This window comes from Epinephelus moara, chromosome 11 (genome assembly GCF_006386435.1).
Source record: "Epinephelus moara isolate mb chromosome 11, YSFRI_EMoa_1.0, whole genome shotgun sequence".
Lineage (NCBI taxonomy): Eukaryota > Metazoa > Chordata > Actinopteri > Perciformes > Serranidae > Epinephelus > Epinephelus moara.
The window spans coordinates 10486074-10511386 of NC_065516.1; the positions used below are offsets into that span (position 1 = coordinate 10486074).

At 40.0% G+C, this 25313-nt stretch overlaps 1 protein-coding gene across 2 annotated transcripts in view; it reads left to right on the plus strand.

Annotated features, from left to right (window-relative positions):
- Positions 1–25313, plus strand: part of LOC126397485 (cadherin-18) — a 260496-nt gene that overhangs the window by 207145 nt on the left and 28038 nt on the right. For both annotated transcript variants that reach the window (XM_050056324.1, XM_050056323.1), the window contains exons 5-9: positions 3930–4097; positions 5997–6184; positions 9121–9374; positions 17231–17367; positions 21966–22087. In XM_050056324.1, coding sequence (XP_049912281.1) covers positions 3930–4097; positions 5997–6184; positions 9121–9374; positions 17231–17367; positions 21966–22087 — 869 coding nt within the window. The remainder of the gene's footprint in view (positions 1–3929; positions 4098–5996; positions 6185–9120; positions 9375–17230; positions 17368–21965; positions 22088–25313) is intronic.

Here is a 25313-nt window from a genome sequence, read left to right on the forward strand (position 1 = left end):
AACAGCTGGGAGCAGAAGCGCTTGTCGACGGCGTGGAGAAATGCGCGTCTGATGTGAACGGAGGTTCTCCGGCGCGCGCGAGAATTTCGGTGCGCTGCGCTTCGCAGGCAGTGTGGCCCTGGCGTAAGATTCTCTGAGATAGCAGAGAATCCCACTAGTCCCAGTATAAACACTTGTGTTCATGTGGATGTAACCCGTAGTTCTGGCATTTCCAACAGGAAGGGCAGCATGTTAATCTGCCCCGCAGACCCGCAGTTCAAACAGAGTGCAGTCTGTCACTGTCTGATGCGTTCTGCCTTTCAAATGCTAAGCAAAGTATAATTCACCACCATCTCACAGGTCACTCGACTCCTTTTTAATTAGGCTAATCATTCAACTAGAACTACAGTTACAATGTGTAACCACTATTATTACTTTTAAATGAAGAACTAATTATAATATTGAACAATTAAATGAATACATGAAAAGCGCAGAGGGAACAAAATGCAAATGCAGCTGTTTTAAAGTATTTTTTATTTTGTGTCAGAGAAGAATCTACCTGGCAGTCAAAGTAAATTTATTTGCTTTGATGTCCCCTGGAATAAAGCCCTGAAACACATTAGTGTCTGTCTAGCTCGCTGCCCCACTTAACGGTTGTTCTTTTGCAAGCAGAACTAATACACATGAAATGACACCACATGAGCAATAGACACTATCAGAGTTGGTACATAAAACAGACTGAATCACTGGAATATGCTTGAAAGTACCTGACAAAAAAAACAAAAAAAAAACAAGTTTAGCTTTATTTCACAGTGTCCAACGAGTAGTGTTTTGTGTTGCCACAAAGGGGAATTTAAGGACACAAAGTACACTATGACATTTTACAGTGAAAAACTCTTGTTTAACCAGTCAACTGATTCTGTCTTTTTTATTGAAAAAGTCTAGAAGCATCAGCCACTAGAGAAATATGAACAAGAGGAATCAATAGGTTAGAGTTTATTCACACCACTGTGGATACAGAGACTCTATTCGGAGCTCATTCATAGAAACTTCATCACCATGTCAAGTTTATTTTTTTAAAGGTTACATTGTGGAGATTGCAAAACCATCTGACATGGGGTCAACTCTCAAATGCAATTTTCAACAGAACACTGACTTACTGTGCAAAAACTGTTGCTCTTATAACTGTTCTTTTATTTTAATTGCCTACGATAGTTATATCAGTACTCCATTCAGGTTTATCATGCCATTTATGATATAAGTTCCTTTGTTGTTGATTTACTGCTGATGAGTCCAAGTTCCCAGGTAGTCCTTAGGCCCTCAGCCACAGCTCAGTGTGACAGATGATGTGTAACCTAAGATCCCCTGGATCTTAATACTGTTGGCTGCCATGCTCCTTGACCCACTTTTAATGATTATTCTGCCTTAGGCGAGTGGATTAGTTTCTGTCTATAGAGTCTTGAAGGAAGAAAGAGGGAAATGACCTATTGTAGCCTTTAACACAGCTATAGATGGCTCTTTTGGTAATTCAGGGAATCATACAAGTTCATTAATTCATTCCAAAATGATACTCTGTAAATTCAAGCTGTTACTGTTTAAATTGAAAACTGAATATGAGGCTCTGAAATTGGCTTTTTTCACTATCTGCCAGTGTGGTAGGCAAGTTTTTGTTTTTCTTAATCTGCCACTTTTAAAATCTAGATGATTTAAACATCATTTAATTTAAAGAATGATGTTATTCAATGTCTGTTATGGCCTGTGTATAAAGCTCATGTTTTTATCGATGGGTATTGGTTAGAATTCATTGAGCCTTGACTGTCAATCAAAAAGAAAAAGGTGCTACCGCCAATGACGTGTGCAGTTACGACATGTCTCATGCCTTTTCTCTGTCTCCCAAATTGACGGATGGCCTGACAATTTTACGCGCCACTGCCAACACCCACATTTGATAACAATATTTGGTAAAAATGAACATTTACTTGGTCAGGTAACAATGTTCTTCAAATGCATTTTAAGAAATGTAGATCAGCTCTGCATTTTTAATATTTTGTCTAATACAGTTTTTACACGATGTTAAATAAACGACTTAAATTGGCTTTAAATCCAGTTAAATAGATCGTGGACTTGGACTTCTATGGCGCCTTCAAGTGCTTAGACACTACTTGTCACATTCATCCATTCACACACATATTCATTCACTGGTGGCCAAGGCTACAAGGTGTACACAAGGTGCCATCTGTTGCTTAGTTTAAACATTCACACCCACTCTACTTTCTGAGCCACAGCTGCCCCACAGTTAACATATATAATTTCTGGTCAACTCATTTTTAGGGAACTTGAAAGACCATGACCATGATCAGATTTGGTCTTATAGCTTTAATTTGTATAGATGGTTTCTTTGTCTTAAAAACAACAATTAAAGTTACTCTAAGTTTGCCAGCAAGCTGTGATATTAATCTGTTGCTACAAGGGCAGATAATGTACCAGGGGCTTTTTTAAAGAGCAGAAAGAATGAACCAAAGTCACAAAGCATTAACAGCCCAGGATTTACTGTTAGCTTGTTAGCTAGTTAGCTTAAGTGTCTCAACCTCCTGACAACAGAAAGATGGCTGTGACAGCATCTGCATAATGTGATGTACTCAAGCAATATTTTCTTGTGAGGTTGACTTTGAAAATAATTGCTAGAGTCAGAAAGGAGGGCCTTATACCACTTGTGGATGAAGTGATAGTGAGAATTATCTTTTGCCTGCCAAAACAAAGTAAATATACGTCCATCAGCCATTTTTTTGAACAGGACTGATTGCAGTTAATTACATTTATTTTAATTCCCAGAGTAGAATGAAAGTAAGAAGTGGAACTGGAGTGAAAACATATTACAAAGAAACCAAATTTGAAGTAAGGCCATAAACCACTCCAAAATAATGTTTTCATCTGGCTGCAGTGATGTTAGTGATGCCTTGATACATTCTCTATAGCCATCTTATCGAACGTCGCCTGCTGCTGTGATTTCCACTCACAACATGAGGCAACAGCAGTCCATTTACCGCCATGATCAACACCATCCCATTTGCTCCCAGGTCTCACTGCCCCCGGTCAGCTGTTGTGTATTATTGCAGGGTTCACAAGTTCACAAGAACACAAGTTCAATGTTTGCCAGAGGGTCTTGTCTCATGGCGAGAAGCAAGATTTACAATAAACACTGATGTAACTGGTAGAACATATTAAATCAGGCTCCATGTGGTGATGTGGTTTCAGGACCTTAGATGGCGAATTAACCCTCCAGCATCGATATAGACACACACAAGAACTAACAGAGACAAACAGACATATTAAGACTGTACACACAAAGACACACACACGGACAAATATGTGTGCAAGACATGCAGCTATTATATTCTATAAATCACCTACATAAAAAAAAAAAAAGTACTCTCTGGGTTTCTGGCTCGCTACTTTGTGGCAATTTACCTGTGTACAGTTTTTCTGTAGTGGGCAGAGGTGCAGTCATATATCACTGAGTTAGCATAGTGAAAGTTCATGGTTGTGTTTCCTGTGTTATTGTAGTAATAAATGTGATTGAGGGGGTGCCTGAGAAAGTTGCATCCTGCCCCGATCCAAGGTTGCATAGTCATTTCAGATATAATGAAAAGTGAGGAAAGGCTAACCTTGACAATGTGAGACCAGGAGAATCAAAGATGAAAGAAGCACAGTTCAGTCTAAAGAAAAGTGTAAAACGGTGCTGTAAGAGAAACTGGAAAAGGCTTTGGTGCGAAAAAGATGAGAAGTATCACAGTAACATTTTGTCAACATGACCAATTTCTGGTCTGTTTACCCTTTCGCTAGTGTTTCTATCCTCAAAATACCAAACTATATATTTTACTTGATTAGTTGCTGTTAACTGCAGTTTGAATATTTGAGCTCCAATACTTTGTTTTTCTCCATCCATGCAGGAATCATCAGGACTGCCTTATCTGACATGGACCGGGAAGCCAGAGAACACTACACCGTCGTTATCCAAGCCAAAGACATGGCAGGCCAGGTCGGAGGCCTCTCCGGCTCTACCACCATCAACATCACCCTGACAGACGTCAACGACAACCCGCCCATGTTTCCCCAAAGTGTGTATACATTATAACCTGAAAACAGCAGTCCAGCTGACAAAGTACAGGCCTAAAAGTCCACTGTGTGAGATTTATGGGGACTTAGTGGCATGTAGTGGTTAGGCTTGCAGATTGCAACCAGTTGAAACTTCTCCCTGATAGAATTCCTTTAGTATCCATTGTTTAGTGGGTTTTTACTACTTATCCACAGAGGTCTCCTCCTCTCCCAAAGAAAAGGTTCAGGTGATTAAAACAGGTAAAATGATTTGCCACTAGCCCAACACCTGCTAATTTATGTTCACTTTTTTCTCTGATAACTTAAGATCAAGACGTTCAGGTGGTTTTTACCGGGAGCCAAATCATCCACAGATGTGTCTTTCTCTTTGAAGCAAATGGACCCAGTATGAAACTGCTAAAATTAAGCAGTTTCACGTTAAAAAAATCTGCCATCTTTGTAGAGTCGCTGCTAACTATGGTGACACGAAAATGCAAACCACCCTATCTAAAGCCAGTGTTTGGTTTGTCCATTCTGGGCTACTGTAGAAATGGCAGTCTCCGTAAACAAGACCCGCTCCCTATGTACATATAAACAGCTCATTCTGAAGTAACAAAAACAAAACTATTCTCATTTTCAGGTGATTATACACGAAAGAAAACATACTTATCATAATATATTCCATTTCTGCTAATATTTCCCCCTAGATCCCACACACTGGACCTTTGCATAAACTCTTTTGCTGAACAATCAGTAAGAAACAATAGTTAAATGAATAATAATTGGGTTGGGAAGACACTAGAATCTCTTTTGCCATAACCCTTTATTTGATAACTCTTTAACTTGGGAAAATTTTTAGCATTTTTGCTCATTAACTAGCCAGGGGGCTAATTTAACAAAATAATCTATCATTATTGTGTTACTACCACAAACCTGGATACAGAACTTACATGGCTTGTATTAAACAGCCAAGCTGTGGCTTGAAAGCTGATGCGCTGTTCTCATCCATTTTGGCCTTGAGCAGAAGACCTCCACCTAATGCCTGAGGCAGTTCCATACCTGAAAAGCATTTTTAAAAAGAGTTCTGTACTGTATTTTCCTCCTGGAAGGGGAAAGATAGCAAGTATCTGTAAGAGGTGCTATTTTTATAATCATTCACACTGTAGAGCAAATGTCCTAGTACTTCTACTAATGAAAGGCCAGCAGGTTATTATTTAAGTGTATGTTTTTGCTGCTTGCACAAAAAGAGGAAATATTCCAGTATATGCAGAGAAACAAAACATTATATGTTTTTTTCTAGAATGCAATAATTAACCATTTATCAATCTTGGAAGGTTTAGAGAGCAAATCATGGATTGTTGAGGCTTCAGTTCGTACACCTATTCAGCATTGCTTACTATGATGTATTATACTTCATTATTGTGTGACTCAGTAGTCTAATATTGCAGTTAAATTTTCCATAATTAGCTAAATTAGACCAGCATTCATCAAAAACCCTCTGTTTTGCACTCTGAATTTCCTCCATTTTAATGATAGATTTAAGTAATGATAAAGTTGTGATTCCTTGTCTTTGAAAGTGCCTCATCAAGCACAATCCCCCACGGCTCGGAGTTTTTCATTTTGTGCTGCATTGAAAAACTGTTTCAAAACCCTCACCAACATTGTCTGCATAATCGCCTGCCTCAGTTTGATCTGCTCCATTGCGGTGCTATGAAGCTCAGTTTAGCATTTAATGTCAACTGAGGCACTCCAGAGTATCTTTAATGACATTCCCTAAGGAAAGAGTGGTGATGGTATCAAATTGCTTAGCTAAGCCCTTTTAGGGGAACATTTAGCAGATTTGGGGCAGGTCGGCCTCTGTTTAAAACTGTCGATGACTGTTTGATGTCACTAAGTGGGTACACATCAATGTCCATCCACAGAAAATTACCAGCTGTACGTCCCTGAATCAGCTCAAGTAGGGAAACCGGTGGGGAAGATCAAAGCCAATGATGAGGACCTTGGCGTCAATGCGGACATCAAGTACAGCATCATTAACTCAGAAGGGGCCAACACGTTCTCCATTTCCACGGACAGGGACACGAGAGAGGGGATCATCAGCCTCAAAAAGGTAAGAGCATGCTGTCTACAGGACAGAAATGTGATTTCAATGACTAGCCATGTGTATCAGTCTCTGATTGGACACTGACTTAAAGGTGTACCATGGAGAGTTTTGACCACAAGTGGTGCTACAAAGGAGCTTCTCATGTTGTTTGTATCAGATAATTAGCCAGCATATGAGGACAGTCTTGCATGCATTTACAATTTTGCCAACTGCAGATGGTGGTGACAGTTCGTAGATGTAATGCGCTTTAAAAGGTAGCAATGCTGCAATAAAAGAGGAGTAGAAGAAGAATACCAGCTTATGTGCACTGTTCCAAGTCCCAAATAATTCAAAATAAATAGGCTTTGTTAGGGTATAAAGTAGAAAATGCATTTAATATATAGGTCGAAGACGCTTACAATTTTATAGTAATGCTCAGTTTAAATGAACCCATTTTGTTTACAATGAAATCTCCGCAGTTAAACAAATCATGCGGTGAAATTAGATTTCTTGACAACAAACATGACATTAAAGTGAGTGCTCTCAGGCAACTAATTTACCCTATAATTACATCTGATTTAGTTTTGTAAATATTGGCCTATATTAATTTCATTTATGACACTGGTGCAGATAAGCGAAGTCAGTCTTAAAGGGACCGCTCACCCCCAAATCAAATACACATTTTTGCTCTTACCTGTAGTGCTGTTGCTCAGTCTAGAATGTTTTGGTGTGAGTTGTTGAGTGTTGAAGATATCAGCTGCAGAGATGTCTGCTTTCTCTCCAATACAATGGAACTAGATGGCACTCAGCTTTTAGTGCTCAAAGGGCCAACAACTGAAATTTGAAAAACTCAACAGCGATGTCTCTTTCAAGAAATCATGACCCAGTTACTCAGGATAATCCACAGACCTTGTTGTGAGCAGTATCATTTAGGAACTATTTTCTTTCTACTGAACTACACCCACCAACTGTATCATCGTACAGAAGGAAGCATGCAACTACTGCTAGCTCACTGAGCTGGCTAACATTACAGGTTAGCCGAAAAGGACACCATGACTGTTTACATCTTGGACTGTCACGAGTAGTGCCGGAGATTCTAATTGACCTATGGCTGAGCCACGCCCCCCTCCACTCACTCATACAAACTATCAACATTCAGTGACCGGCGCTATGGCAGGTGTCACAGTACACGGCATTTCGCAGGAGAGAATTGATGATTTTTGGAGACATAACGATTAGATGTCATTGAGAAGTAACCAAAAGGGCCTAATCTATGCATTGGAGGGATATATTAATCATTTTATTGTTGAGAAGGTTGATAAAAAGCTTGAATTACAAGCCAAAATTTACAGGTCACAGTGTACACTTGTGAACCCCATCTTGTTGCTGTCGCCATCAAAGACAGTAAGTGAAAGTGCCACTGAAGTTAAGGTTTTTGGCTCAGAATATGAGAAAAGGATAACGGCCTTTTTTACCATCTTTACCAAGAGTGTCTCTCCGTTAGTTTGGTGCTACAGTATTTACAGTGAATCATTCAGCTTAACATTTGCCAACCTGTGTTATCTCTGCGATTACAGATAAATTAATGAAGCTAAGCTCCAGAAGTTAACGTTAGCTTAACTAGAGCCCTTTGGACAACAGCTAACAATGATGTACGATCACCAAAGTACAAAACTAGAATAAAATAGGCTAATGAACTCCCAGCAAACAAGGTGACATGATGAACAACGCAGCTAGGAGCTAACGTCAGGCTAACTTTAGCTAACATTAGCTAGAGATGGTAAAGATAACTTTATATTTCTTTCCAGCAAAGTAACAATACGTTGCCTCAAACATGATGTTGACTTACCTTAGCACAGATGTAGATATCCTTGTTAATCTTATTCACGTTGAGTTGATGTTGTGGTCTAACGTTACCGCACAACTTTATCCAAAGGAGACACTTTTCTCGGTTGAGATGTGGTTTAAAGTGTAAAAAATACACCCCGTCACCCAGCCTCTCACGATACCTTGTGTCAGAGTTGCATGCACCCCATGCACACTGTTTGACCATTTTTAGACTTCAAATCTCAGAAAAAGCTGATAAAACCGAACAAAACTGACTTTCTGTAATGCATTTCAATGAACGTCCAGGCAGAAAATGTCCGAGTGTATGGGAATGGCTATACACACTGTGATTGGCTCATTGCGTAACCATAGGTTAGTTATCGGTTGGAGACCCCTCAGTTGGCTGAGATTGTTTCAAGTTGAGCAGTCGTTGCTAGTCATTGTGCTGTGCAGGGTACTTCTGGGGATGTTTCAATCCCCAGATTTTGATGCAGACTGAGCGGTTCTGGCTTGAATGATACTCTGTGATACAAGCAGCTGCAGTCACAATGCAGTGGCAGTAAGCAGGAGAGATTGCACCATAAGTCCCTGAGATAACATTATCACCTCTCTTCTGCTCAGAGGTGGTGAATTGTCCTCAAAAATGTTGTTGCACATTTTCCGTCGTTAACGCAGTTAGCTTGTTTACTATATTTCATGAATGCCACTGTCAAATTGAACATCCCGCTGAGCCCATTCAAACTTTAAAACTGTATATGAAAAAAAAGAACTGTCCAATGTCCATATTGAAAAGCCTGGTTCGAGTAACATCATTCTGAGTTGGGTACAGCCGTAATCACAAGCGCAAGCCTCTTGTCCATAAGTAGATGCACGCTTCCTTCTGTGATGTAATATGGCTGGAGGGCAGGGGTAAAATGTCCCTTTAAAATAAAACTTTAGTTGTACAAACTTAAAATTTTGCTTATTTTTGTCCAGTTTGTCCAACTGACATGTTACTGCAAAGTGATAATAGGTGTTTCTTGAGTAGACTTGCAGCAGAAACTGCAACAGATACTTTATCTATCCTGATAAAGTGTACCTACTTTGTACCGTAACTGTTCTAATTATATTTCCCAATGGTGCCTTTATCCCAACAGCCCCTGAACTACGAGAGAAAGAAGACCTACACTCTCCACATCGAGGGCATGAATACACATGTGGATCCTCGTTTTTCTTATCTTGGCTCTTTCAAAGACACCGCTACCCTTAAAATCACAGTTGGGGATGTGGACGAAGCCCCCATTTTTTCCATAGATCATTACATCCTGGATGTATATGAGAACTCACCGAGTGGCACGGAGGTGGGCGTTGTAACGGCTCGAGATCCTGACAGCAGGAACAGTCCTGTCAGGTAAGACACTTCAACTCCTACATATACAATCTGCCGAAATGATTACAAGTATTCAGAGGCAAAGCAGCTCTGTGGGCACACTGTCTTATTAGTTGTGCATCACTGGATATAATTGAAGATCTACAGTTTTTCTTGTTAAGAAATATGACAAGCCCACTGTGAAAGCAAAGGGTAAGAGAGGACGCTGCTAATATTATGAGGCTTATTTTGTGGCTCAGCGCTCTTTCAGATGTGACCGGCAGCCAGTGTAACTGTCACTTTGTCAACCAATTTGTTGCCAAAAACTTAATATATTTTTTGAAACATATCAGTCTTTGCCAGATGGATTCATAGACATTTCCAAAGAGGCTGGTTACCATATCTACTCAGATTAGCTTAGTTGCTGAAGCATACTTTTGCCATGCAAGAATTTTGATAATGAGAATCAAGTACATCTTTGCCAAACTGGTCACAGCCCATCAGAAACTGCTTGCTTATTTATTCATCTTTTGATCCCAGTTTCTTTTCTGGCATTCAGGTTTACCAGGGAGACATCTTTTGCTGCAAAAACCGAGGTGCTTTAGATTTGCCCCTTGAGGTTTAAGTCAACTAATAAGATTATTTCTGCCTCCAAGAAATGTTTGTCTAACTAAAACTGCAATTTGCATGTCATATCTCTGCCCCATATAATTGTACCTTTTGTAGATAAGCATTTGAAGCTCTTACTTGGCACTGCACATATATATCAAAATGTGCTTATGTAAAACTGCATGATTTGTAATGCATGTTTGACGTATGCAGCAGCCCATTATTTTTGTCTTTGAGTACCATATGACAGCTTTCTAAATATTGAGTGAGAATGTTTCAGGTGACTACCTCTATAGAGGGTACTGTTAAATAGGTTAAAGAATGTACTGCATTTTGTTTGACAGCCCCTTTTTGCTTCTGCTTCTATACTTGCCCTTAATGTTTCACACACCCGCTAAAAATCAGCAATATGCGTAGTGAGTCCGTCACATTTTTTGACATCATCAGATAGATGGTTATTTTGCCTGCAAGTCTGTGAGGTAACCCGAGGCAATACAGCTGCTTAGCATATTTGTATGCACTCTAAACAAATGCTTGTGAACTGTTGAAAAAAAAAGATTGATATTACCCTTAGGCAGTGGAGTAATCCTAGGTTTTCACTCCGCGCAGGTAGCTCATTTCATGACATTACACTCAAGCAACGCTGGACTGCTTGTATTAATTTGAATTCCCTCAATAGCCTCGGTGGACATGATGGAGTAGCTGTAAACATGGAACTCCTCATGAGATGAAGTTTTGCTGATTTATCAATAAGAAGTAATCGTCTGTGGCTATTACATGTTATAGGATCATAGGGAAAAACCTTGCCATAGGCTGTGAAGCCCTGGGGTTTTTCTAAAAAGCATTAAACACAGGGACTCATGACCATACTGTCCTCCTCGCTTTGGTGAGATGAGCTTTGTGGTTCTTGGTGAATGATGTTCAATTTAAAATGGGAGGACACAGGGTAAAAATATCTGCGCGATACGTGTCAGAATCGTAGGACTCTGTGAGAGGTTTGTTGTAAATAAGAGGGTAATCTCCATATGAAAGAGTTTCCTCGCTCCCTTTGTGGGATACCTCCTCCTCGACCATTCCTACAGTACATCACACCCAATGTTCCAATGTTCACCACATAAAGAAGAAGGCAGCGGGAGGTATCTCCATGACAGCCACTTGAACCCAGAGAAAAAAGCTAAACAACTGTGCCACTGCTCCCCGTGTTGCTATCAGAATGCAGAATGCAGCAGGGATCAGTATTTGGCTCTCTTTGATCATCAGAAGACTGCCCGTGCATGCAATGAAATAAACATGTTATTGAAGTGACATTTCAAATGTTGGCTTGAAATTGACAGCTAAATAGCCAAACAAAGTCTTGAGGGCTCATTACCTCTTGTTGCTCTTATACATTATCATAATCATAATCAGCGCAATTGTGAAAACTTCTTGGCCTGGTTACTTTGAAGCACTGCATGGACTCTAGTCAGGCCCGTCTTCAGCTTGTATTAACTGACAATATTTCTTCTCTTTAAGTGTAACCAGGTGAAATATTACATAAACTGAATATTGAAAGGATAACAATGAAATGTCAGGAAAAACTATCAAACAAGACACTTGATTAGACCAAAGGTTTCACATAATTTAAATATTTTGCAGAAAAATCTAAAAAAAAAGCTACTTTTTAAAAGCAGATTGGACATTTAAAGGAAAAGTTCACCTTAGAATACAACTATTCATGATCTTCAGAGGATTGAAAAATGAAGCTCCAGAGGGGTTTTTATTTAACTCACCTGTTTACATTTGAATCAGGGCTTAAAGTAGGCTACAACATTCTGAACACTCCACCACTTCAGCTAATAACAGGAAATCTCTAATACTAATGACTAAAGTGCAACACACACCGCCGCCATACGCCGCGCGTCAAAACGCCGCGTGTCAAAACGCTGCGTGTCAAAACGCCCGCCTCCATTATATTCTATGAAGCAACCCACACTGGCGCCAGCTGACGCGCCGCGCCGCTCGGCTTCAGCCCACTGCTGTATTTCCAGTGTGGCCGGCGCTCATGCCGGCGCTGCGAGAAAAGCCTTGTATGTACGTTTCGGCCGCCGTAGTATCAAAACCGGTTGTTTCAAATTTGTAATAAGACGACTCTGATAAGAAACTCACCCGTGAAATCCAAGTTGCTGTTGTCTCAAAGTTTTTCCTCTTCTTCTTCTGTTACTAGCAGTTGGCAACCGTTGGCAACTAGTGTAGGTACAGCCACCTAGCGGGCTGGGGTGGGAAATACACATCACGCGCCGCTGCCAGTGTGTGTTGGGGGGGCGGCACTTGACGGTCACAGCGCCGGCGGCGGTGTGTGTTGCACTTTAGGAACATCATCCTTAGCTACATTTTGAGAAGTCAGCCTAGCATGCTAACGTGCTAACATGCTAACGCTAGAACATGTGGGACTGACAAAGACATACAGCTTAAAAGTGGGTTTATTTACCAGTGTGATGCGAATTTAGTGTAGAAATACTGACAAATATGCACATCAGGTCCAATTCAAATCATCCGTGTTACTGTGTTCCATTTTCGTGAATGAGGCCTAATAAGTATACCCCCAAATACTGCCTATGTCCAAACAGGTTTTTGTTGTGCGGACTGGGCAGAGAATGTCAAAGGTGATAACTTTAACTCCACACTACATAAGACAGTCAGACCCCAAATTTGATGCTAGCTTTTGTGGCTAGCTCTGTTTCATGACCGAAAGTGCAAACCAGCTGTGTTACTATCCTCAGTAGCCCCTTTTACACTGCCAGATTTTCAGCGAATGTTGGGCCATTTTGCCAGCAAGCTGCAAGCGTTTAGACACACAGAGCCAGATTGGCGAGTTGATCCAAGGTGCCCAATTTTCCGCCGCGTAGGGGTAGACATATTGGCAGAACCTTTTTGGTTTAAAAACAACAAGGTGCCCTTCCGCCACGGGAGGGGCTGTTGATGACTTGTGGGAGGAGCTGTTGATGATGCCGCACGTGCGACCCACTGGCGGTGGATAAACAGAAAACAGCTGATAGCAGGAATGAGCAGCTAGTAGCAAGAGGGAAATGCAAACCTGACAGACCCTGTAAAGATGAGCAACTGGGGAGACAAGGAATTGCGCGCCCTCCTTGCCCTCGCAGACGAAGAGGCCATTAACTGTCAAATGATGGGAACAGTGAAGGACGGGCCAACTTATGAGAGAATCGCTGAAGGACTGACCAGCCGTGGCTTCCCTCAGAGTACATCACTGTTTGCGTCACACGCTGAGCTACATGTTTTGTTACTTGCTCACGCCCCCCATTGCCCCGAAAAGGCACATTCTGTATGAACAAAAGTAGGTAGGTGGCATTTTGCTGCACTCCCAGATTTTGTTTTTATATTGCCAATGCTGAAAAAAGACTGATTGGGCTTTCCTGCAAATTTGCACAATTCCTATTTAAAAAGGGCTAGTGTTACCAGCTGCTGGGCAATCTCAAGCCATAAGGTATATTGTCCATTGGTTGTTAAAGTAGTCTTTGCAGTGTTTATTGTACAATATTGGGTACTGAGAAACTAAATTGACAGGACATTGCCCCATTTTCACAGCAAGAGCTATGACCTGGAAGTATGACATCAGTTCAGCAGACAGAATTTTGCTGAAATGGTCTGATGGTCTGTCAGAATATTTTTTCCACCTGTGTAAATGTTCTGCAGGAGTGTGCAAGTATTCATAAGAACCCACAAACTCGGCTTTTATAAATTTCCGTGCAGATTTTTCATACGATAATCCCTACTTGGTGCGAAACAGCTTTTAGGCTTAAATATGCTTCTCCAGGCTGCATATAAGTGATTATGCATGATTTTCAGATATGTCTCGTGTACTTGTACACAAAAGTAAATTTTTTATTTTTTTTCCATCTCACACCCACCTCCCAACAGACGGTTAGATCAGCCAGTCAGCTGTTAAGATTTTGAAAGCGCACAGCAACGAACAGTTAAGTTTCCTTTTTTATCCATCTAAAAACTTTGTTTTTGTGTTGAGTAATAAGCATAACCACCTCACTGGGCTGCAGTACTACGTGCTCTTAGTCATGTTGACATTCAGTGCACTTCAAGGATTTGCAATGAAAAAAGTAGCTATTACCGTACATATGGAATTATGAAAACAACATACAGTGAATCTGGTTGTTTGACATTTTCTGCAATCAAGCTGTTCTGGAAAATAATCATCACATGATGTAACATCTTGTACTTTTGGCTAGTTATCTGCAGAAATAAGGAAATAAACGACCAAAAAAACAAACTTAACAACAAACAAGATTTATCACCAGTAGCAGTAATTAAAGTGTTTTTCAGTGGATTTTTCTCCACAAGCTATAAAATAACATGTTTTTCTTCTTGAAAAAGCTAATGCTTAGCACCTAAACACACACTTTTACTGCTGAAAAGCCTTCATGCTCTTATGAGCTTCAGCATTTAATAAATCATGACAACATTTCAACTGAGGGTGCTGAGTACACTTCTAAGTAATCCAAGCTAAAAAAGAAACAACTGTTCATTATTTCAGATAAATGCAATCCTTGCATGATTATCCCTATACCATTTCCATCTCTCATGTCAATTGAAAATTGTCGACTTAGGCTATATTACTCAGGAGAGTGAATGCCGGATTAAAGGTGTAAATAGGTCATTAAGAGATAAATTAGGGAATACACAGTCAATGCTCATTTCGTGCTTGAACTCACGAGGGGAACAGCTGAGCCCATTTCTGCTTTGTATTCCACAGGCTGCTTTGCTTCTAGTTTGATAACAGCGTTGCTAGAAAGCCATTACAACAGTGTAAACATTGCCAGCAGAACATCGCCTTTTGTCATTATTAAATATTGAAGATAATTGCTCTTGACTTAGAAATATGTCATTTCAGAACATTCTGTCAAGACCTTAAGTCCATTTAAAAGCAGTAGGGATTATTCTATTTGTGTGTTTTAGAGGTGGGATGAGACTTTGAAAATCACAGAAGCATAATAACATCCCCTTTGGCTTGTGCTACGTCTGCACTTCATTCATTTCACTGCATGGTTTTGGTTGACTGCATCTCTTATCATTAATGTAGGTTTGATACATTTTGTTGCCAAATATGATAAAAAACAAAAGTAAGTCAATAAGTGTTTTCTAACGCCTCAATAGATGTGTTGAACCACAGCCAGGGCATAAAATGCATCAACTACCTGCAAAGTGTTTTTGAGGCATTTACCTAGTACTATTTGGCTTATTTGGCACTGGTTTGAAACAATGGTGAGTTTACTTACAATGAGCAGTGATTTTTTAGTCTGTGAAAACAGTTGTAGAATATGTTCTGTGGTTCTAAAGAAACTTTCCAGTGATGGAAAAAAGAAACCCTATCTCAGGTTTAGTTTCACTGTCATCGGCATAAAATTGTTCGTAGGATATCCTACGAATTAGCACCCCATAACTTCCTAAATATTACATAATTAACATTACATAGGTGAAGTTTAGGCAAGTCAAGTTACTGTGGTTAAGAAAGGTTTAGGAAAAGAAATAGGGTAAGGATCTTAAAATGACTCAGATTCACTCAGACTTCACACAGTTCTGAACACCAGTCTCCTTGGGCAAAGTTTTGTGTTTTGTGACCCATCCACTGCCCAAACAGGCCTCCTAACTAGACTATTTAAGACCACTTCCATTTTTTACTTCGGTCAAGTTATGCATGGAATACGGACTAGATATTGGTTAATTACTTTTCATAGGAAAATGTACTAACAGTGCAGGAGACTGTTGGTGTAAGCCTGCCATTGGCTGGCTATTTCAGTCCGCATTCTAATCCCCTTCTGCTATCTGCATGCTACCATTTTTTGAGGGCACCATGACTGTATCCTGGCCTATTCCAGCCAACATTTGTATGTAGGGCCCATGTGGGTAGTAAATGGGCTGAAAAAATCGGCCCTATATGGGATTGTCCATGGGTTCCATATGTCTTAAAGCCAATAACCCACGAGTGGGTTTACCCAAGTGGGCCTCACGCTGGTTATACTAGGGCTACCTGGGTATCAAATGGATATGGGCCCAAAATGGGCACCTAACTGTCGGCCACCTGGGTAAACCCCACTTGCGGGCAATTGGCATGACGCCAATATGGAATCTGTGTACAATCCCATATAGGGCCCATGTTTAAACCCATTTACTATCCACATTGGCCTACATAGACATGTTTGCTGTGTAGCACTGCCCAAGATGATCGTGATTGGTTTAGAGAATTACAAACAATCCAGAGCATGTTTTCCCGTATACCAGAAAGATAATGGGTGCCTTTAGTAACCTTTCTTTAGCGCTAACATGCAAGACAATGCAAGACTATCTTGGGTTGAGCTTGGAGACTGCTTACTACTAACAGAAGTGAGTTGAAAGGTGATTTCTACTAAGCAGGGAGGGTTGAACTAAATTATGCTTATAGTTGCATTAGGAAAATTCCACACCCTGTATTTTTGGGGCGTATCTCAGTAGGTGTGAAGCAGGTCTTAAACAAGTCAAAATGTAGTGATCAATAATTTTTAGGTTGTACAGGCCAGTGTAAAGTCAGTAAAAATACAGCACTTGTTGATATTTTTTCCTTTATGAAGTAGATCAAGGAAGCTAATCAAACACAGATGGATAGCCTACATAATTAAGATACTAACAATTTCCCACTCTCCTTCTCTGCCTTACCTACCCTCTGTCCCAGGGTGGACAAATTAAGTGACCTTGCTAAAAAAGCTAGCTCACTAAATTTTCACCTACAGTATGTGCAACTTTCGCAGAGATCTCAGTGTTTTTTCAGGAGGCACAGGAAGCACTTCATCCTGTAATTGTTGTCTTTTCTAGATATTTTTAGAAAAAGTGTGGCCAGATGTGTTCAGGGATTGTCGCTGAAAGCTGCTGCCTTTTGTTTTTGATTTTGCTCCATCATCATCATCACATCGTGGTCCAAAGACAGGTTGTGCTTATTTTTCTTCCAGGCAGCAAACAATTTGGCATCTGGAGTAGAGATGCTCCTCGCCTGCATTTTGAGTAGACTGGTTTTAAGGAAGGTATAAATAGCAGATGTAGCAAAGGGAAAGTAGATTACTGGCTCAAAAATATACTTGAGTAAAAGATAAAGGTAAAAAAAGGAACTTGTACCCGTTCCTTTAAAAAAAAAAAAAGGCTTTTCTTACTCATGTGCATTAGTTGTCACACATTACTAACCACCCTTTTTTCCATCACTGCATTTTTTGCTGTGGATATATGAGATCATATTTATCTTCCCTTAATAGGTACTTCTTGGACAGCAAAGAGGAGGGCGTACGGTACTTCAGAATCGACGAAAGCAGTGGACTTATACGGACGACACAGCCTCTGGATCGAGAAGACATGGCTTGGCACAACATCACTGTGATGGCCTCGGAGGTTGGTAGGTACCCAGGTTGCTTTCCATAAACAGAATGTTTACAAGTGGGCGAGTAAACGTAATGCACCTGCTGCGACTGTTTGTTCTTATGTGAGTGTTCATGAGCAAGCAGATGAAAGTTTCCTTGAGTTCTGAATTCTTTGCCATGTTGACATGATTCGTACTCCCTATTGTACGAACAGATTATGATTTAATATTCATCTTGGAAAGTTCATGAAAGTCTAGAGACTTGGAGAGTCCCAGTGCTAATATGAAAAACCAATTTTATTGTAATAATAGACCCACAATTTCACCACATTTACAGGCACTTTATCTTAGAAAACAAGCAGACATGGAGGTTCACACCTATTTACAGTATACTGTGCATATACCCTCAGACATATGAATATTTAAAACACCCAGGGTACATTTCTCCTGTGTTGCACACCTTCAGGGACTGTAGTAAACACATGAAATACTATTATCCAGTTGCCTGAGAGAGACGGTTAAAGGAGATTGCTCTTTCTCTCCACAGTCATCTTGTTTAGCCCAGAGCTAATGAGAGACATTATAAATCGTTACCAGAATTGCATTGAAATCATGGGTGAGCTTCGTGCCACAGCGTGCCATGATTGAAAGAATAGAAATTAAAAGAAAAATAATAATGATAGGTACTATAGTTCTATCCACAGGCTGCTTTTTTCCCTCTCTCACAAGATAACGAGACACCCTGAGGGGATCATATAGTCAGAGAGCAGTCCAGGTTCAAAATCATAGCGTGTAAAATTGGAGTCAAAATCAATAGCAACAAAAGGAACGTTCCATAAAAAGAGACGACTATATGAATCTGCGCCACACCCTCTCCCTTTAGCTACAGAATAAAAGTAGCAGCACCATTTGGGCGCTGAGCAGATTCTCTTCTGATATTCACTTCAGTGTTTTGATCAAAGACACTTCACCGGGATGCACGTTAACGGACACACATCCACCGCAGCTGTGCTCTCAGTCTTAGCCTAACAATCACTCCACAGTTCTAAGAAACACAGATTAGGAGAAAAAAAATGCACAACAACAAGAGCTGTAAGGGTTCACAAAAACTGCAATAAGCAGCTGTCGCCTGCAGCTATTCAGCTAACCAGTTCAGTGTCACTACTTTCTCTTTGATCATTCCTCTAACTCTAACTAGTCTCCTAAATTGTATTTCAGGATCACAGTGTAGAGACTGTACACAGCCCAGTCCAAATGAGTGCTTGTATTCTGCTTATTCTCTTGACTAAAGACCAGCAAGGCTCATGTCTTTGTCACAGAATGTCTTTGTTTGACTTAGAGAGTAATATACTTGAATAACAATAATAATAAATTTTATTTGTTGGCGTCTTTCTGAGCACCCAAGGACACCTTACAATAAAGACATACAAAAATACCAATAATACAATATTAAAAATAGATAAAATACATGACAGAAAATTAAACCGGATAGGCAAGTCTGAACAGATGGGTTTTAAGCTGTGATTTAAATTGTCCAATGGAGTCAATCTGACGGATATGGGGGGGCAGAGAGTTCCAGAGTCTGGGTGCAGAGCTTTATTTATTTGGGTTATGCTGTGAAAATATCTCACTTCAGATATTCACATTATTACAGGAAATTCTTAAATATCCATCCCTGGGCACAATGGTGCACTTCATTGCGCTGTTTAATCCCTATATCCACCCAATTTTTCAGAGCAGCAAGATATTTTAATAGCATTATTAACAGCAATATCACAATCACTTACAGTATTTAAACACAGCCCAATACCAGATGAGTTAATAGTGAAATTAACAATTAAAGTCTGTAGAAAACAAGGAGGAAGGAGATCATTTGCATATTGATTAGAATGTATTCAGATAGGTTAGAGTGTATTTTTCTTATAATTGACTACAAAATCAAATTAGTCCCAATTGTTTCAATGTCCTTTCCTACATTGAAAATTAATTAAATCAATGCAGGCCCTGCTAACTTCAGGAATTGCTATCAGGTAACTTGGGTAATTTGTAATCACAATTAGGCAAATCTCTCGCCAACCGACAGAGGTGCTGCATGCTAATGTTTCTTTATCTCCTCACCTCTCCTTGGTATTCAAGGATACAGTTACATGCCAAGACACTGTCAAAAGGCAGAATGATAAATTTTGACCACTCAGAATGAGCAAGGACGCAGAGTGTCATGGACACAAAGCACCCTGCAAAAATTGCTGCAGCATCTTAAAGCCCAAACAGCTTTCTTATGATACAGTAGGTGTAATGTCAGACATTACTAAGGCGCTGGAAAATACACCATGCATGGAAACCTTTATGCCCACAGTAAATAAAAATTTTGAAATGTTAATTTAATAGACTGTCGCACCTGCGTGACTTTCTCCTATCCAAGGAAGTTTTTGCTGAGCAGGCATGCTATTTTTCTGCATTGTAAGGCTACACACTCTGTACTGTATTACTGTAAAAGAAACTCACAACTGGAAGCTACCCAGTGAAACCAGTCTTCCTCTCCTGGGGACTGAAGTACCTCATGGCTTGAGGGCATACTTGCCACCCAGAGTTTCAACAAAAACAAAAAGGTCTGACCACATAACTCCTATTTTATATTCTCTTGACTGGTTCCCAATAAAACAAAGAATTGATTTTGAACTACTCTTTACTGTTTTAAATGTTTTAATGGTTTAGCTCCTTCCTATGTTGCTGACATGCTCACAGAGTACACACAAGAGAGATCTCTTAGATCACTGAATCTAACTGAATCTAACTCTAATTGAACTATGGTGTGCTGCAACTGTTCTCTTTTAGCAAATTAAAATGTATCGCAAGCTTTTAGTTAGGTTTCAAAGTGTATTTTTATTTATTTTAGGAATTAGTATTATTATTGTTATTATCTCCCCTTTTTAAGAATAATGATAATAATAGTACCCTACTGTTTCCTTTGTTTTATCATGTCCTGCTGGTTATGTGTCCATGTCATTGGTCCGACAGCCCATTGGTCCGACATCCCATTAGTCCGACGGTCCGTGGTGCTGAACGGCTCCCGGCGGGCGTATTTCTGCCTTGATGATGCGCCGCGACCGGCTCTGGTTCAGCTGGTAAAGTCTTGAGGCGGAGCAGGCTCACGGCTTATGTGTTTGTCACTTTCTTTTTCATTTTAACCCACACCATGATCTTTTTCTAACCCTAACCAAGTGTTTTTTGTGCCTAAACCTAACCAGACCTTAACCACAGGGCATCATGATGATTTCGGAACAACGGGACTTCGGAACAATGGGTTTAGTATGGTCGGAACAATGGGATGTCGGACCAATGGGCTGTCGGACCAATGGGCAGTTCCCGAGAGAATAAATAAGATCTTTGCTCAGTATTGTTGTTGTTTCATATGGGCCTTCTAAGTACTAAAAACTAAACATGATTGTCCCACCTTTTAGGAGCACTTTATCTTGACATTTCTGCACGGCGCTGTCGTGCTGTATGGATATCGGTGTCCACCTCAATGCACATACTGCAATAAAAATATTCAAAACTGGTATTTTTCAATGTGGACCCTATTTTCCCATGTTTCTGTGTCTAAGTGGCTAATGGGAACAACCATTTTTTAAATTGGTCTAGTATTGAGTGAGAGTGGTGCAGCCAGCAGCACAGAAACAGGCTGCATGTAACCACTTGGGGTATGTCCACATGTGAGTGTATGTATGTCCACTCATAGTGCTTGTTTCTGTCATTGACAGGCTCAGATTGTTACTCTGAGTGTCTGGCAACTCACAGAAAACATCTCTACAGAGATGTACCTTTCTGTAAAGAGGAAGGTCCTTTGTGATTACCCAGAAATGGCCTCGAAACTGCCATTACCAACCTTACCAGACTCCATTTAAATAAATAGTAATTTTAGCATAGATAGAGTCAGCACATTTTCACATCTAACTGGATGAATTAAGGGTGTATTTTAACAAAACCAGAGGTGGCGATAGTTGGAAGCATGGAGAGACGAACCGAGACAGCTTCCGTGACTTTTATTTTGTTTCTGTTGACTTCAAATGATGTGTGTTTGATGATAATAAAATAACTGTTTATTATGACGCAGTCTGGTGGGTTTGGTGATAGTAATGTCAAGTCTGTGTCTGGTTAAACAAAAAAGATCTTATTGTTTCTCCAAAGTTAAAAACACAAAAAAATTGATTATCTAAGTCACCCTCTAAGTGTTAAATCGTGTATTTCAGATTATTTTCATGTATTTCAGTGGCATACGTGGCCAACACTTGATATTAAAATGGGAGGAGGTAAGGCATGTGATTAACATGCTACGAGAGTTTCTCATTCCGCGCAAGGGGCAAATAATGCATCACACCCAAGCACACCTGCTGGGACAAGAAAATGCTGCACAAAGACGATCAGATGTGCTTTAATATACAAAATTGCCCTCTGCAACGTTGCATCCCTTAGTGCTTTTATAGCTGCAAAGCCTGAGACAAAACCCATAAGCAGTCTAACAAGACGAGCACAGTGTGTCCTAGTTTAAAATTACAGTGTTGACACTCTACTTTGTTATTAAAGCTTACATTTGACTTTCATCTTCTTTGTCACTCGTTCTCTCTCTGCCGCAGACAACCCCAGCCTCCTCAGCCATGTTCCTGTTACCGTCCAGGTGCTGGATGTGAACGACAATCCGCCAGAAATAGCTACAGACGAGGAGGTCATTGTGTGTGAGAGCTCAAGGCCGGGACAGGTGAGCGTCTAGGATTCACCTAGAAAAATCTGCAATACCTATCTCTGTTCTATTTTTCTCCCTCTATCGCCTCACGTATTCAAATCTTTCTACGCCACTGACACACAGAATGTCTTGAGAGTTGTGCATTATCTCCAGTCGCCTCCCTGACTGCATGCATTCTGCACTGAACTATTGTTTCCCTCAGCAGTTTGGGTTGCTCACTGAGAGCTGAGTGGTAAGAAACTGTAAAGGCATTGGAGAGAGCTGCTTAATCATCCCTCATTCAAAATGAGTATCTCAGCAGCAAACCATGACAGCTCTAAATCGAAGCTCATTCCAGTTTGCTCTCAGTAGTCTTTGATTCATTTGAATTAAGAAGGTTTTTGAGATATAGAGCAATCAGCAGCATGGAAATGGCTGAAAGGGCGGTTCAGCAAAGGATGATGGAGTAAAGACCGGGAAGACACAACTAAATACATTTTTAATAGTTTCAAGCGAGTGGAAGAAAAGTTTGAATTAAGGTTTGCATTAAATTTGAATTAAGGTTGCATTACAGCCTCAGGGCTCTTGGCCCAGGGGATTAAGTGGGAAGAATAATAATGTGTTGAATGAGACAGTAGCACTCCACCACAAATGACAACATATGTGAAATAATAGAGCTGCTCATTAATGCTTTAGAATCTGTTTGCATTTCAATTTTCATACCACAGACATTCATTTCTGATGACAGTTGTCCATCAAAATTTTAACAGGACACCAAGTTCTCATTAAGAGTTAAATCTCTGGCATAGTTGGATCAGATTACTTTTAAATTTAGTCAGTTACATCTTTATTTTTATAATTAGTAAAAGAAGGCAGTCTAATCTGAATACTTTTGGATTACTTCAAAATTTAATATTGAAAATACTGCACCTTATGCTGAAAATGAACCGAGATGAATTTGAGTTTTGCAAATATTCTCAAAACATTTTTCATGCAAATAAAATACAACCCAGAAAAATGTTGGCATTGTACTTTTCTGCAAACTAGTGCACATAGTGGATATGTTGAAACTTTGTGTTTTAACATCGTTGTAGTTAATGTGTGGGTAGCTTTAAGCACAACAACACATGGTTATGGTTAGAAAAGATCATTTTGGGGCTTAAAAAAAACAAGCAGTTATGGTGGCACAATCTTGGCTGGAGAAGCCGTTGATGTCTCAGTAAAAAAACAATTGCTTTTCAGGACACTATCCCTGGTTGCTAAAAAACAACCGGTTTTGTTATTGTTGGTCTTCTTCAGCTTCTTGGGTGTCTCGCCTAGGTGACACACCATTCACCACCCCAACGTTGATATTTAAGATTTAAGAGGCTTTATTGTCAATTTACAGTTATTTACAGGCATATAGAGAATAGAAACAACGTTTCACTCTGAACTGACCCACGACGCACACAGTGCAAAAGGATAAGTATAGAATAAAAGCGATAACACAAAATGAAAATAAATAAGAGCAATACAAGTAGTGCAAAGACATTACTGCAATCAATTCAATACGTAAGAAGCATACAATTGTAACATATTTGTGGTTTGCAAAAATATACCATGTCAATTTTCTTCTGGCAACTGGGCTGATTTTGAAACCGTGTATGTCAGCCGCGTTTTTCACCACTTTACAGAGAATTGGTTGTCATGGAAAAAAAAAACAAACTTCATAATTTTAAAAACTGCCACATTTTAAATACCAACCAGGCCTGTAAATCAGTGCTGAAGGCAACTATAACAATATTACAGCAGTAAAAACTGACCTATCCATTTATTAAAGTGATGTCAAACACCTGATGACAATTTTAACACGTCTTATCTTTGCCTCTAGTTGGTGGCCTTGTGATAACTGTAAGGTACAATAACATACACCCAGAAGCTCTGATTAAAAAAAATATCACACATCATCACCCCTTATGGAAAACAGATTTCCTCATAAATATAGCTTCAGTGATACAAGGAGTAAAATTGTAACCTTATGTTACTGGTAGGGGTGTTATTGTTCACAATCATGTTGATTTAAGCCAAAGTTGGCAGGGACAATTCTCAAATCGGAAATCAAGGTTCAAGATTTGCAAATGGCATTAACAAGCGCAGGTGCTACTATGTGTCGACTAATAAATAACAAACTGAACTGATTAAGGGTCTAATTTTTGGATCTGGATAGTGTAGTGGTAGAAAAAAATGAAATGTGCTAACAGTGAGACAGTAACAGTAATTGTGTCAACTCAATAATTGGAGCACTGTGCTGCTCAACAATTTGGGACCTTAATGACTGTATTAGATATACACTACAGTACTCTTAGCCAGACCTTTATTTAGACAAGCTCACAGAGTTCTGAAGGAATTCAAATGAGAGCAGGGACACATTAGACTGTCATGATGCTCTACACCATGAATGGCATTATGGAGAACAACTTTCCACCCACTCAGAAACTAACCAAGGAGTCCTCTTTCCTCAGGCAGGTATTTACAAGCTAACAGCCAATTGTATTGCTTCCTCTGGTTTTCAGACATCCCATTATCGTGATTTTTAAGAGTAATCAAGTGGCAGTTAGCTGCTTTTTCACAAAATCATTACAACTTAACTTTGGAGCTATTAACACGAGAAACGAGAACCCTCTCTTCCCAGCCAAAATCTCCCACCAGTGGCACCCTGTCAACCACGACATCCACATAAGTAAACTCAGGCACACAAAAAAATACATCCTAATACTGCTCAGTTAAGGACAGAGGCTTGTGCAAGTATACCAGGAGCACAACAGCACCCTAAATCTCACATTGAAGATAAGAACTCCCCTTGGTGACAGGGGCTATCAGGTCATTTTTCTCTCAAGGCCGGCTCTCTCCCCGCTCTCACTGTGTCTTTTACCAATTAAGGGTAACAAGCTGACAAAAGTGGCAGTGAGGTTGCCCTAAGAGCAGCCCTGTCATTGTGAGATGCCAGCTCCCCCCCTGGCGCCAGCCAAATTTGCTGAAATCATAGCGTTGCAAACCAGCGATTCCTTTTTCAGGCAGCATACAGGTATAGGATAAAATGTTACAAGACCAGTTGGCTGTAGGTCAGAGGAACTCTGACTCTGACCAATTAGGATCAACAAATCATGAGACATGCATCACAAACTGAATCAGCTCCTTGTCCTGCATGCAATTAGAGTGAAAAATTATTGTAATCGGTGCAGTGGCTAATTAAACATGTTGTCTTTGGAAAGTAATTTACCCT